This window comes from Python bivittatus, unplaced genomic scaffold, assembly GCF_059951505.1.
Source record: "Python bivittatus isolate LINGU-HERP-01145 unplaced genomic scaffold, Pbiv_v1 ctg000670_np1212, whole genome shotgun sequence".
In the NCBI taxonomy this organism is placed as follows: Eukaryota; Metazoa; Chordata; class Lepidosauria; order Squamata; family Pythonidae; genus Python; species Python bivittatus.
Genome location: NW_028277094.1, coordinates 12,348,770 through 12,363,493, shown reverse-complemented (window position 1 = coordinate 12,363,493; position 14,724 = coordinate 12,348,770). Strand labels below are relative to the sequence as shown.

The following is a 14,724-nucleotide window of genomic DNA, read 5'->3' as shown; positions in this document are numbered from 1 at the left end:
TTTGGAAAGAAGAAACACCTTCTTGTGGAAGGGGGGGTTACTCACATGTGCTGGATCACTCTGTTAACAGGCCAGCCCTTTACTGGAAGCAGCAGTTCCATACCTTGGGTGGAAGGGGGAGAGCCACAAAGCTATTCTCACGTCTTCAATTGTTTTGGCAATGGGAATTTTGCATGCCATGGGCATGCTTTGCTCTGGGGCGAGAATGGTCACTCGGGCGCCTGTCGGCATGTGTCGGTGCAGGCAGGCGCCACGCATCAGGGCCGCCCCTCCTGGAGTGGCTCTGTGTTCAGCTGTGCAAGGAGCTCCCCCAGCCTGCTCTGGAGGACTCCTCGGCAGGCGGCATTCCAGCACTGGGAGGCCAGCGCGTTCCATTCTTTTCCTCCCACCAGCAGGCTTGGGAGCAGCTTTGCCTGCCTCTGCCAAGCCAGCCACCTTCTTCCCACCGCAGCCTGTTTAGGTTCACCCTCTTCCAGGAAGCAACGCTCTGCTCCCTCAGCCCTTGTGACCTCGTCAGCTGTAAGCTGCTCCTGATAAAGTCTTAAGCTATAATGTCCCTTGTCCCTCCCTTATAGAAAAATCTGAGCCCCACTTTAATAATGAAGTTATGTAGCAAGCCTAAGTCATGCAAATGCGAACATGTGCTCATACTTGCAAGCAAGCTAATTTGGGAGCCAGTGTACCACCCGATAGGATGGTGCAAGTTCAAATTTGTTTGGAAATACTTGTTCTCTCTCTCTCTCTTTGAAGTTTCCCTCTGTGGTAAACACAGAAAGATGGGATAATGGGGAATAGTTTAATCTGGGCAAAGAGACCTTAGCTCAGTGGGGTGGTACATGGTTTCAATTAGGAAAGTTCTGGATTCAGTTGGTAGCATTTTCAGTTAAAAGAATCATCTGGGAGATTATTTTGGTGTGGGGAACTATCCTCAGGCCAAGCATCTTGCCATCATTTAAGGCATATTTATACATTCCACAAGTTTGATTTCAGAGGCAACTCAAGTTCTGTGCTCCAGAAGAATGAGGGTGGGGATCCCCAGAACTTCTTTCCAGGGCAGATTGATTGTCCTGAGGAACCAGAGATAAAAGAGCATCACCTGCTGGTCAAGGGTTGCAGTGCAGGAGAGGTTAAATAGCGGAGACTGACCCCTCGGACAGAGGAGCAGGAGCAAGTACTGCTCTAGGAGTTATTGGCCACTGCGGCAGCAGTTCAGTGTTGGTAGGAGAGCTCTAACATTTCCCTTGGTGTTCTGTGGGTTCCTGGCCATCATTCAGGATAATGGCATGCTAAGCCATAATGCAATGGGTTTTGTTTCTGCTTAGGGGCTGTGTGAACCCAGCTTATGTGGTTTGCAGTAATGGTTCATAGTTCAGCGTGATGTATAACCTTGGCCACTGTGTGGAGGTGTGCAACCTGAGGCTGCTTTTCTGCTTCATTCCCACATAGCTCTTAGAACTAGCTTTGGGCTCTCTCAGCTACATCAGCCATGTAGATAGCTTTTCAGAGCAGAAGGCACTTTTGTCAACAGGCCCACTTGAGTCTGAAGACCTCCTCAAAGTACGGATGGATTTTCCTGTCAGCAGGTTTCCATAGTATACTAGTATACAGTACATTCAGTGCATACATCTTATTTCTGTAGGCAGTATACTTCTGATTGCTCTTCCTCTTCATTTTCAGGGCCTTGATTTTTCTAATTAAGACTACTACCTGAATAAACTTTCTCTGTGTGATTCACAAGTTAATAGATTGATTGATACTGTCTGAATACAGTGCTGCAAAGAAGGAGCATGCATTCTCAGAATAAGGAGAGCACTGGTCCTGATAGAGCTCATCCACTGTCCTTTTCACAAGCATTTCTGTAGAGCAGTGCCCCGCATCTGTTGCCTGCCCCGCATCCTTTTGACCCTAGTACATTTTTAAATCTCTAATTTCACTTCCTGCTACATCATCACAACTTGAGCAGGAGAGGCTATGTTGTTTTTTAAAGTGAGTTATTAACACACAGAGAGTAGCATTTTGTTCCTAAAGAAAAGGGGGACAGTCTGTGGTACTTGCCTGGTGCATGTTGTCTTACATGCTCTGCCACTGAAGGGGCTGAAACTGCTCAGCTGAACCTATAAGCCGGTACCCTTCCGCACAGGAATGAGCATAGCAATTGGTGCCAAGATCATGTACACAGCGCTACGCTAGTTGAGGTTAGCTTTCTCCACCCTGGAGCCTTTTAACCATGCTAGACTGCCAGAATACAGGCTGTGGCAGGAAGCTGCTGGAGAGGTGGGACACAGAGGCAGCTGTGCATCGAAAGGGTGTGCCCACCCTTCATTTAGGCCCCTTGCGGGAGAGGAATAAGTGTTTACTCCGGCTCCGGCTTTCCCAGCCCATACAAACAGCTTTATTAATACCAGTTGAGGCACTTCAAAGGTTCCTTCTAGTCCCGCGTCAAGAAGAATGTGTGTCCTGCAGGAGAGTAGGTAGCTCTGTACTGCTGCCATGAGGCTCTAACCGTAATTCCAGGATTTGGGTCCTGCTGAGGGAGGCCCTGGTTTCCAGTCTCCAAAAAGAAGCGCAGGAGCCTGGGCTGCCATGACATCCTGTGATTGCTTCTTAGGCTGCGCAACGCAGGCCACTGAAACAGATCCCGGCGGCAGCCGCTGCCAGCAAACCCCAAGGACAAGCCGTTCCCAGGAAAACATTTTGAAAGAAGAGAGCCCTGCCAAGTCTAGCAGGAGGAAGGGCAAAGCCCGGGACTTCTTGACGCTCCTGCATCACTCAGATAATAGGCTGTGGATCTTCGTCAGGAGCACATCTGAGTCGGAACCTGGAAGCAAGAGGAGGTGGGCGTGAGTGGCTGCAGCTCATCAGCTTCGTGCGCGACTCTTTCTGCTGCTCCTTTTTTAAATGCAGAGCAGAGGTGGAGAAGGAAACACGCAGCCAAATTTAGAGTAAGCAACGTTCATTCAACAAACAGCGAGCCTTGTTTGAAGCTGCTTAAAGAGACAAGAAGGGAGGGCGGCTAGCAGTGCGCAGCCCTCTGCCAAGTTCTGATTTCCCCAGGATGCTGGGAGACCCCTTTCCCTCCTTTATACACCCTGTATTGGTCTCCTGTCCAGCTGTTACATGCCAAAGTGGCATGGAAATATCCCATCATTCCAAAAGCCCAGCTTTACCTTGGGAGTCCTTTTTCCAAGACCATCTTCTGTAAGAAGAAAAGCATTACATCAGAAGCAAGTGAATCTCTCTGCCCCCCCCCCCACAGCTCTCTTGGCATCTAGATGGAAGGCCAGGATGCAGCTGGAGAGCAGCTAGGTTCCTACTGATGCTTGTGGCACAGAGGGACCCAGGTCATATGGTGCTCCACGCTATGGACAAGAGCGCTTCTCTCAGAATCACCATGAAGAGACAACCATCCAAGAAGCTCAAGTCATACAGCACTCAGGGCAAATACGGGGGCTATAGGAAGGCTGAATTTGGACACTCCTGTAGGCGAGTTCAACAGGCATATCCTTATTTACCCCCTCTGGGAACACATCGATTGACTTGAGAGGAGTTAGTGCTCTGTCCTTGAGCAAGATTTCGGTATATGCTGCTGTAAATGAGATCTGTTCTACCTTCTGGTAGAAAGCACTGGATCTCCAGCTGCTCTAACTCAGACCTAACCCCTGTTATGTGCATACAGGCGCATTCACAAACATCCATAGTGGTGATGGCAGCAACCGCATCTCTCACTGAGAAGATGAAGGAGGCTCCTCATCTCTGCTCGCTCAGTACTCACTTCAGCAGCAAGAATGCCCAGAGAATGAGCAGGAAGGAGACACAGTCTGTGACGATCCAGATCATCTGATACGTGGCACGAGGCTGGGAGAAACACAGAAGGCAGGCCAGGGTGGACTTCAGGCTGGAAGAGGGGGTGGACAGCCAGCTGGCTGCCTTCTCCCAGGGAGCCAGACTGCCGCAGCAGACACCGGAGTAGCCCCCCTACCCCCAGCAGTCTTACCAGCAGCCAGACAGGGCGCTGCATCTTCTGTAGCACCTGGCAGGCATTGGTGGTGACCGAACTAGTTCCAGCACACCACAGGATGGAGAAGAGCCATGGGGCATTGACCACGTACAAGTTGACTGAGATATTGTTGCGGCGGTATTCCCTGCAGAAAGTGGGGGGAGGTGTGCCAATAAAATGGGAGGTCAGCACCAACGCATAATAGCACAAGTTTGCATGGAAGGGCTTGAGCGAGGCTGTGGCTACATCCCAACCTCTGGGAGTTTGAGGCCTCCATAGGCAAACACTATCCAAAGATTACACGTCTTTCGTTGGTTGCTTTCCAGCTTTGCTCACTGGTTATTGGAGGGGGTGGGGGGAAGTTATGCAGAACGCTGCTGCTCCACTTGAGCCCTCCCAGTCCTGTTTCTCATTCTTTTGGCTTCAGAGATCTTTGTCTTCCGCACCCCACACATTTCCAAACCCATACCTTCCATTATAAAAGCTGGGCTGGTGTTGAAACACAGGTTTGTATAAAAGCCCTCCTTAGATGTGGCTGGGATATGCACTGAGCTGACCAAGAAAGAGACCACCCCCAGCTCTAACCTGATTTCTGTGCTGCTCAGATTTTGGTAAGGCAGGTTGACCCGCGGCGGCCTTGCTGTTTTGTTGCCCAAAATCTTGGAGCCATAGATCTGCTGGAACCTTGGTGCTTGCTGTTCCACCTGCTCCCGAAACCCGTCAGGCAGCCATAGGATCTGGGAGTAGAGAAAAGAGGGGATGAAGCAGGGTCTGTTCACCCTCTATCACCACATTGGTCTAACATCATCTGCAGGAGCTACAAACGGGAGGCTCAGGTTATCTGGATCTGGAGCAGGGAAAAGAGCCGACTACAGCTGGGTAACTAACTTTTCAGGGTCAGTATCTGGAGAGGACCAGATAGCATAAGACTGTCCTGAAGCAAATTTTTCAAGGGGAACTATACTTTCCCTTTCTCTAGCCATTTACAATCTCCACAGACCCAAACGTTTGGGTGCTGCCTAGAAGATGGATTGGCCTTACTCGGGGCGGGGAAAGCTCACCAGCTCTGGGGTGATGCCCGACTGGAGGACTGTCTGCACTGTGATGTTAACAAGGTGCTCATAGTGGGGGTCTTCCTCTGGCCGCAGGTCAAACATGACAGACACCTTGTGCCTCTTGGCCTCGCCCAGCAGCTCCTTCAGAGACAAAATGTGCTGCGTCCTGGCCTGGGCCACCTCTTCTTCTGAAAGGCTCCATGCTGTGGGGAACGGATGCTTCTGGCAGAGGAAAGGAAGCAACCCAGGCTTAACCACTCACTGGGGTTGGATAGGCCAGCCGTCATCTGTTGAGCTGTCCGTGCAAAGCCATCGAGCAGGTCTGTGCGCGTATTCGGTTGTCCCGTAAGTGAAGGAGCTCAAATCAGCCTCTCTATTAGTCCCATCACCCCTAGAAAGCATGGGTGTTTCTTACAGAAATGATCCTTGTAGTCCAACACATCTGGAGAGGTGTCAGAGAGGGAGTTCTCTCCCTACCCCATTTTTATGTGTAAGGGGCAAGAGAAATGAGGTTACTTTTAGAGGAAACAGGAAGGGTCCTGCAGCTCCTGGCTGCCAAAAATTAAGAGCATGGAAGGCTCTTCAAGAGCGAGGACTTGTGCTACAATGCCCTGGTTGTGTTCCTACATTTTGCTTTTGTGCAGGTGCAGAATACTCCCCTCGTAAAAGATAGTACGGAGTCATTTTTCCATCGGCTTTCTGACACAAAACATTCCCTATCAACCATGCTTCACAGAATCCAAGGTGGTTCACCCCCCAACATCAACCAAATCCAGATGATCAGGCTGCACATTCAGCCCAACCCAACCCAACCCAACCCAACCATGTTTTGATCCAGCAGCACCATCCTGCTCTCACCTGCAAGAACCAGCTGCCAGCATCAAGTTGCTGCAGCTGTGTCCAGTTGAAGGTGTTGGCATTGGACTGGGCTTGGGTGGGAAAGACCTCCTGTATGTTTGTGGTCCGTAAGAGCTTCTCATCATGCATAAGGAAAGGGATCCCATCAGCACTGGGAGTGAAAAAATAAAAATAACTGGATTCTGGACCTTTCTTTCCCGTGTGGGGGATGAGGAAGCATTCGGATAGATGCCTCACAAAGCCAGGAATTCCCGTTCCCTGCCAAAACCTTCCAACAGAGCCCTCAGCATTCTTACCTCACCAGGACATCTGTTTCTAAGACACTCACGCCACAGTTGACTGCCTTCTGGAAGGACATCATCGTGTTCTCTGGTGCAAGCTGGAGAGAGGGGAAATGAAGGTGATGTTGGAGGGTTTGGGGTCCACCCACTGATACATTGACTTCTAGCCTGTAGCCCGTAGCATGCCTCCCAGCTCTCCAGGGGGGATTCAACATCAACTTACAGGTGGCACGGTCTTGGCAGGTGAGAGGGTACTTATGAGAAAGAGATGCTCTGGAGCTGGGACACCCTCCTAATCCAAGAGGAATAGGCAGAAAAATCCCAGCAAGGCTAGGCTGTAAAAGTTAGCATGGGAAAAGCTGCTGCTCTTTTAAGGACACATCCTGTCTTGGTAGAAACAGGCCAGCTGTATTGAGGAGGAAAGCTTCAAGACAACATCTCCAACCTGGTGTATTCCAGATGTGTTGGGCTTCAACTCCCCACATTCCTACCTGATACAGCCACTGGGAATATAGAAACTGTTCTAACACATCTGGAATGCACTCAATTGGGGAAGACTGCTGAAGAGAGTTCTGTTTCCCCAAAAGTACAAAAACTAATCCCAACTGGATATCCTAGCATCATCTTCCAGCTGGTACTCCATTGTTGTTCAGGCCACAAAACACAATTCTCAGCGGCCATGACCAGAGGAAGCATCCAGGTATTTCAGTTTCTCGAAATGCTTCTGCAGGGTCTCCCCCCATGGGAGGCCCTAGGAGCATGGGCAGCTTCATGCTAGTGCAAATCTTTTTGGAGCATAACATCTGTAAACTTGCCTTTGCTGATATAGGTGTGAATCAGAAGCATGTGGGAGGGAGGGCAGCCCCTAGAAGCCACCGCCAAGGCCTATCCCCCACTCTCCCTTTTGTCCCTCTGCTCTCCTGAAAGGGAGTTACTTACCATGGGAGCCCCACGGTGCCCAAACAGAGCTGGTTTGGGAGGAAGCTGGCCCTGCTCCAAGAAGCAGGGAGAGTCAATGCCCAGGGGGGCCAGGTATAAGGCCAACGCCGCACCCAGGTAGAAGAGCAGGAGAAGGAGCCGGAGAGCTGTAGCAACACAAATGGAAAAAGACCTCAAGCAGTCAGCGGGGAGTTCTCTGTCCACTTGAAGATCCCCAGACCAGCTTTCCAAAAGTCTATCTGGCCCCCCGATAGTTGACTGATCTTCACCTGTCCATTAATCCTAGGAGGCTTCTCTCCCTCCAGGGATCCCTAGAACTGTAGGCTTGGAAGCAGCCCTTGAGTGAGAGCCCCTGCTCAGCGTAAGAATCCAAATTAGCGCCTCCCCAACAGGTGGCTGCCCGGATTCTGATTAAATCCACCCAGCAGAGGGTTTTGGCCCCAGTGACGTACAGCTCTTGTGTTTAGGAAGGCTTTCCTAGCATTCAGGTGGAATATGCCACCCCACAACGTGGGACTGTTCCTCTGTTTCCTGCATTCAATGCTGCCAGAATGCTGCCAGGTGATCCTAAGGAAACAGCTCCACAACAGAGTCGGGGACACTAAATCCTGGATCCCCACCTTCCAGGGGCCTTTGAATAAGCCCACAGACATCTTTTTAACATCTCAGGAGGAAGCTGCGTCCGTGTGCACTGCGGAGGCATCGGGTGGAAATGAGTGGTGCCCAAGTACTAGTTCCAAGGGCTCAGTCCCAACTGGGCTTCCATGAAGAATATTGCCCCCCCACCCTTCCCCGCCCCAATACCTGCATGGGAGATGCGGTAGAAGCAGTCTGCTACCGGCCAGGCAAGCAGAGTCAAGCCGGCCACTGCGCCAATGTGCAGGAAGGGGCCGATTGCCTGGTGGGGAAACAGTAAGAGTTGGTTGGGCTTCTCAAGGTGGCACGGAGGGAAAGTCGGGCTGCAGATGCTGCAGCAGAAGCTACGGTCTGAATCTGCCCGGGACTGGGGAGAAGGGCAGCTGTGTCGGGAGGGTCACCCCCACTCCCTGAAGGAAATGGCCCCATATCGCTTGTATTTTTCCAGCCAAGTCCTCATGTGATTGTGTCTCCTGCTGCCCTTCATCCACCAGGACGTGCAACTTCCCACTTCCTGGCCTTTTTTGGGTTCTCACGCAGGGAGCTACAATCCTGCGGCAAGGAAGACCTGTCTCTGGAGACCCTTCCCTGCCAAATGGCGCACAGGTGGCTATCACTGAGGGCTCCCGGCCTGCCAATTCCACGGGGTCCAAAGGTCTGGCCATCAGCACGGGCTGCTCGTCCAGAGCTCAGATATTCCCACCCTATGGCTGCCCAGCCTCCATTATCCAGGGCCCCACGGAGGCAGCGGGCAATCTCTCCACATGTGAAACGCAAGCCATCTGCCGCAGCTCAGTGAGCAGGTGGGAAGAGAGTGCAGCTGGACGGGCAACCTGCACGGGTCTCGCTTAAAGCAGCAGGCACAGGCAGCTCCGTCTGAGGATCCTACCTGGAGAGAGATGTGGGCACTCTCCCACTGTTCTGACCACTGAATTTGCAGTCCCAGAAAAGCAGCTGCTACCATCAGCGCGGTCAGGATCAGAAGGCCCTGGAAGAAACCGAGAAGACAGCTTCAAGGCCAAGGAAGCCACCTGAAGGACTTCTGTCCTTGCCATGCGGGCAAGACCTTCCAGCTGCTGGTGCGTTGGCGAGGGATAATCAAGAGGAAGGCATTGCGTAAGAAGCCTCACACCAAAAGGTGGCCGTGAACAGAGTGCAGCAGAAAACCTCATGCTTCTGGAAAGAAAAGGAAAGAAGGTGTTGCAGCCTTACCTTGTGGAGCCAATGTAGCTTCAGGGGCTGGTGGCAGAGCTGTAGGCAGAGTGCCAAAACCTGTGAAAATAAAGGAAATATGAATACAGTCCCACTCCCCACATCCCCACTGCTGTTGGGGCAAGGAGGAGAAAACCTTTAGGGCAGGATGGGCTGACCTTGCTCGGAAAGACCCTGAATTGAGACGCTCTGGAGTTTATCCCAGTCTTACCCAGCCAAGTGCCCTTCTGGATGTGTTAGACTACCAGTTCCCTCAATCTCATGTAGTCCAGTATGTCTGGAGAGTAACAGGTTGGTGAAGATCACCATACACCAAGAAAAGGAAACATTCAGACCTGACTTGTACAATTAGCATCTCTTTTCTTGCCTGCCTCCTTAACTCTTCTGCCCAAGAGCCCCACTACTAAACATGAACCACCCTTCTCAGCACCCTCCCCTGTTCTGGCTTCTGAGAGGCACGCCTACCTGCTTCACCACCTGATTTTGACTAACTTGAGCTGGAGAAACTTGCTTGTCAGTTCTTCAAAGTGAACCGGTATCCATTGTGCCAGTATCATATTGGCCTCTCAATGTTGCAGAGATTACTCTGTTAGATGCTGCTGCACCACTCCTCCCTCGTCCTCCCTGCCCATGAATTAGCGAGTCCACATTGCGGGACAGGACACCCATCAGCATTCAAATGTTCAGTTTATAGCACAGATACATCCTGAAGACGCTCCCCTACCATCAACAAGAGGTTTGTGTGTGGTGGGGGGGTGGGGTGGGGGGATACAGAAACCATGCCCTTGGAGCCCAGGGAGCTTCACTCCCTAGCCACTGCAAAGTTGGGCCAGGACATTCCGGGGGGCGGGGGCAGACGGGGAAGAAAAGATACGAAAGAGGCCCTACCAGGAGCAGAGAGGAGTAGGTGACCAGAGCAGCTGTTGCAGAGAGCATCACCACTGACCAGTCCAGCCACCATTCCGTCTTCTGGAAGAGGAACCTGTTGGGGGGGGGCAAGTAAAGCTTACTGAAAGCTCAGAAAGGGGCATGATGGGGTGGGGGAGTAGCGGCGCCTTCTACTCACTCATTGAGGTTGTGGAAATCGTTGAGAGTGACGAGGGCCAGATAGAGCCAGACCAGAGTAAGAAGGCAAACGCAGAAGAGGAGGAAGAACCAGGCACAGTCGCACTGCGGAGCAGAGGAAGGGGTCAACTGGTGATGCCACCCCAGAACTCCACCATAAGCAGGCTCAGATGGAGGAGCCAGACTCCTCCCAGCCAGCCCCACCTCCACCACGCAGCCGCTGCCCCACCTGGCCACAGCAGAGGTCTCCTCTGAGCTTTGCTCCCATGCACCCGCGGGGAGGGATTCTCAGGCCATTTGGACAGCCCACCAATGTTTCCCACAAGCGGTTTAGCCAATGTCCGGCTTATTTGGGGGACACAGCACTGGACAGATCTGGAGGAGTGGGGCCGATGGGAGGGAGAGGCTGCAACCCAGGACTGGGGATAGCTCCCTCCCCAGAGATGCTTGGGACCTCCGTGAGTCTTGTCTCACAGCTGCAGAGACACCCTGTTGGCCTTCTGCCATCTCCCCAGAGTGACCGCAGCCCCCTGCTCCTTCCTGGGGCAGGAGGTCCTTTTCAGATGTCCCTGCTTGCACACACACCTTGCTCGTCTTCAGGGCCTTCTTGCTGTGAGTCCAGCGGCAGCTGAAAAGTCCAAGGAGGCAGGTGGTGCAGAAACCGCAGCAGCCGCCGTCCTTTGCCATGGTCAGTCACCTCTTGGGGGGCAGCCCAGCCCTGCAAGGTGAAATGGGCAGCAGCTTGGTGGGCCTGGCAGGCAGGCGCTTCTGGGAAGGACAGGGCTGGCAGGAGTGGAAGCGAGGAGGGGAAGGGAAAGAGATTCCACGGACCCCCGGCCTGCCCCCTTGCTCTTTTCCACCACCCCAATGGTACCAATGTGGGGCAGTTTGGCAAGGGGGAGGCGAGCTCGGCAGGATTCTCCAGCTCCTCAGACTCGTCCCCTGGTGGATTCCCAGAAGAGGCTAATTCAGATGAGCCACCAGCAGGGAAACCCGCACAACCTGGCCTGCTGAGCTTCCCCGGCCACCCCGCCCCAAAGCTGCAAGTTGGAGCAAGCCTGCAGTGCACAGAGGCACTTTAGTAAGTTGCTCAACCCACCATCTTCTCCCAGGTGGGGAAAAGAGGGAGGAGGAAGGGATCACGCTCCTCCCGGGAAGTCCCACTCCCAGTGTAACCTCTGGCTTTTTCTTCCACGGACAGGAAGGGTGGGCATCACCCTTACCCTGCTGCTGGAGGGGAGTGGGGGTGCAGGGGGGAATCATCTGGGCTTGAGCACAGTGCCCTGGATCCATGTCACAAACCATATTGTTGTAATTTGATTTGTGTTCAGATGAGCACTCAAGGCAGGTAACAACATGTTTGTTTGTTTTTTAAATCAAGAGATTAAAACCTAACTACTAATACAGAAACCATTCTACAGGCAAGCTGGTGATGCTAAAACTATAACAGATCTCATTCTGCTTTACTGCAGTGTGAAAACTCTGATTTTTAACCCGTGATGTATGTCAACCAAATCTGGCCTAGTTGCAGAGGACCAAAGCATTCCCTATGTGTGCAGCACCAGCCAGGGGCCTGACAGACAGAGGCATGAACGCCAGCCATGTCTACAGCACCAGAAAAGTGCACAGACCTCCCTCCCCCACTTCTGTGCCTGCCTCTGGGCCCTTCCCCACTCACCCCTAAGGGCCACCTCAGTGTTGCTCCATCTTGACCCAGCCTTAAGTTCTCCTCAGATGCCCAGGAGCTAAAGCAGCCTTGCCCTCTTATTCATCCAACACCTTTTAGGGCAATGATGGTGGGAGCTGTCCCCTCTCCACCTTGCAGAGTCAGATGGGCTGCCTTAGGAGGGACAGAGGCCAGTGAAGAATTGGCAATGGGGCGGCCAAGTTCTTGCTGGGGTTGTTTTCTGCCTCTGGCTCAGGGGGGGCTGGAGAGCAGCCTCCCTCTCCCTCTGGTCTCCAGATTGCAGGCCCTCTCGGGGAAGAGCCCTGCAAACCCTATTTTTTCCTTTTATTGGAAAGAGACCCCAGACTATTGGAGAGGGGAGCGTGGGGTGCCTTTGGCACATCAGCTGCATGTGCAAAGAACTGGGGCAGAAGGGTGGGGGCACAGCCGCCACCACAGCATTCTTCGCACGGAAGGACCCCTGTACACGACTGCACAACAAAAGCATTAAAGCATTCACGGGAGGCCCTCCAACCCTGCCCAGGCCTCTTAGACCTGGGGAAGGGGTTGTCATGGTTACCACCAAGGCGTCGGGCCTTGGTGCACAAGGACAGTGAAATAGGGGCTGGGGGGGGGCAACAGTTTGGCTATGCAACTCAAAAGCACCAGCCTCCTTGCCAAACCTTGTCTTGCAATGGAGTTCTTTAGCCCGGGGCGGGGGGGGGGGGGACTGCCATGACTCACTCCTGCAAACTTTGTAGAAACTTGGCACAAGACCAGTTGCCTTTACTGCAAACAAACCCTTGCGCAATTTGGATGGGGAGGGGGTAGGGGGTAGGGCTGCAGCCTGCGCTAATGAAGGAAAGCTTTCTCTCGTCTGAAGATGCTCAAGTCGGGCGACTTTTTTTTTACTCGGCCTTTTTAAAAATCTCCCGAACTTTCCAAGTTTACGTTCCTGGGGAAAGGAAGAAGCTGGCATCCAGCCGGTTGCCTCTGCGCCGGCGGGACAGGCTTCTCTTCCCGTGCTCCCGGTTCAGGTGGGCGCTTTTCGTGGCGTAACCGTGACTTCGGGAACGTGAGCAAAAACCTTGATCTACTCAGGGAAGAAAACGAGGGAGGAGCAACATCGCGCTCCTCCGAAGACAGAAAGTGGAAAGAGGAACTTTTCAACAGCTGCTGCTTTGCATCAGTGGGTAAAACGGAAAATGAAAGTCTTTCTCACCGGCGGGGAAGGGCGGGTGGCGAACGCTGTTCCCCAACCGTTCAGAAAAGAGTCTTCTCCAACCTGCCCGCTTCCTGCTCCCGTCCCCACCCCTGGAACCCCTTCGCCCCGACAGACCCCCCCAGAGAAAGCGACCACTTTGCGCTCAGCGGACGCCTTCCGGGCCACTCACCTCGGCCAAGGTTCCAGTCCTCGTGGAGGGCAGGCGAGGGCGGGGGCTCGGCCTTCCTTTTCCGCGCTGCGCTTTTGCTTTTTGCTGCTGCTGCTGCTGCTGCCCCCCCCTCCTGCTCTCACCTGCCGGGCTCCTGGCGCGGCATCCCGCGTGGGTGCCACCTACGGGCAGGCCCGGGCAGGCCCAGGTGTGCTCGCGAGAGGCAGGAGCGAGCGGCTCTGGGGCTGCGACGGCCGGCGGCCAGGGAAGGCAGGAGGGGCTGCAGCCCTGCCGCTCTCTGCCAAGTGGGAAGCGTCTTCTGGGGCCGCTGCAAGAGGCTGGCGGGGCCCGGCATGGGAGGAGCCACTGTCCCAGAGCCTGGCTCGCCCTCTGCAGGCAGCGTCCCCCCGCCCCGCGGGAGGAGGCGGCGGCGGCGTGAAGCAGGCGGAAAGGAAGAGCTGTCCCGGGACCCGCGGGGGCCCGCTTTCTCCGGCTGCCGAACCCGGGGGGAGCGCTAGCGGGCAGCCCAGAGTCAGGAGCCTTCGGTCTCCTTTGCTGCCACCTTGAGGGCGTTCAGACGGCTGCAGCTCAGCCCCGGGAATCCTGCCCACATCTTCCCTTAAATCCAAGAAGCGCGTGCCTCGGTGCGGGGTGAACCCTAACTAAACTGAACGGCTCCATGCCCCAGAGAAAAGCGAACTCTTTACGGAGGTATCCTGTTAGCGAATGAGCCATGCTTTCTTTCTTCGTTTTTTGTTTTTAATCCGATCGGTCGTGTCTGATTCTCGGAGACTGCCTGGACTGTCCCCGCAGTTTTCTTGGCAAGGGTTTTCAGAAGTGGGTTGCCATGGCCTCCTTCCTAGGGCTGAGAGAGAGGGCCTGGCCCAGGGCCTCCCAGCTGGCTTGGTGCCTGGGCAGGACTAGAACTCCTGTCTCCGGTTCCTAGCTGATGCCTTTAACCAAGGCACCAGACTGGCGCTCTCTTCTTTCTTTAACAAACTCTGATTGGCTGGGGTTACATGGGGAGGCCTGAGAAGGCCTGCAGGCCTAGGCAGGAAGCCCCAACTCACCCCCTGCCATTTGCTCCCCTGGTTCTCCGAGCACACTACGTTAGCCCAGAAGCCGGTGGCCAAGCAGACCCCCAAGGGAGCTTGCCAGCAGGGCAGGAGAGCTCCTCTTTCCTGCTGGAGGTCGGCATTCTGGCATTAGGCACTGACTGTCTGCAGGCTGCTTTATGACTGCGCTAAAACTATTTATCTACTCCCTGTAATTCAGGAAGTAGTAAAGAGCCCCAGAGCTCTTGGCCGCCCTTCAGATTGTGAGGGGGGGATGCGTGGGCAGCTCCTATTCCATTAGGATGGCCCCATGAATACCACATCGCAGGACATCCCTCCATCCACATCACACCCTTTTCTTCTGGAGTGAGCAACTTTACTCAGCGTGGAAAAGTAAGTCAAGGAAGTCGACAAGGACTGAGATAAGGGGAAGAAAAGGAGACGGTAAAACCATTTAGATTATGCCTCAGCTCCATGCAAGGGCATCTGTCTGAGTCTCCCCCTTCCTCTTGACCCATTCACTCTTCCCCCATTCATTTGGTTGGCAACTCAGCCCTTGTTCAGTTTCTGGGTGGCCAAACACCTCA

The 14,724-nt window shown here is 53.7% G+C and overlaps 1 protein-coding gene across 2 annotated transcripts; it reads right to left on the bottom strand.

Moving 5' to 3' along the window:
- Nucleotides 1-2,369: 2,369 nt before the first annotated feature.
- Nucleotides 2,370-13,457, bottom strand: GDPD2 (glycerophosphodiester phosphodiesterase domain containing 2). Of its 2 annotated transcripts, none has more exons than XM_025165309.2 (16): nt 13,104-13,457; nt 10,629-10,761; nt 10,045-10,148; nt 9,867-9,960; nt 8,979-9,038; nt 8,656-8,754; nt 7,935-8,028; nt 7,131-7,276; nt 6,207-6,289; nt 5,911-6,061; nt 5,059-5,274; nt 4,583-4,734; nt 3,995-4,142; nt 3,773-3,855; nt 3,168-3,193; nt 2,370-2,818 (listed from the first exon to the last, which is right to left on the bottom strand). In XM_025165309.2, exons 2-16 carry the CDS (start codon nt 10,728-10,730, stop codon nt 2,766-2,768), a joined length of 1,611 nt encoding a protein of 536 aa, XP_025021077.1. In that variant the 5' UTR covers nt 10,731-10,761; nt 13,104-13,457; the 3' UTR covers nt 2,370-2,765. The 2 variants fall into 2 exon arrangements, with proteins under 2 accessions (XP_025021077.1, XP_015743201.1); XM_015887715.3 differs by having other exon boundaries at nt 3,168-3,196; nt 13,104-13,456.
- Nucleotides 13,458-14,724: the final 1,267 nt, after the last annotated feature.

What these genes read in the sequence shown, in the direction of transcription:
- GDPD2 (XM_015887715.3), bottom strand. Translation starts at nt 10,730, where the DNA reads ATGGCAAAGGACGGCGGCTGCTGCGGTTTCTGCACCACCTGCCTCCTT. An exon ending in GGCACCGTGGGGCTCCCATG is followed by an intron (nt 6,290 to 7,130) that starts GTAAGTAACTCC and finishes CCCTCTCTCCAG; the next exon opens with CTTGCACCAGAGAACACGAT. An exon ending in CGGGCATCACCCCAGAGCTG is followed by an intron (nt 4,735 to 5,058) that starts GTGAGCTTTCCC and finishes CTCTACTCCCAG; the next exon opens with ATCCTATGGCTGCCTGACGG.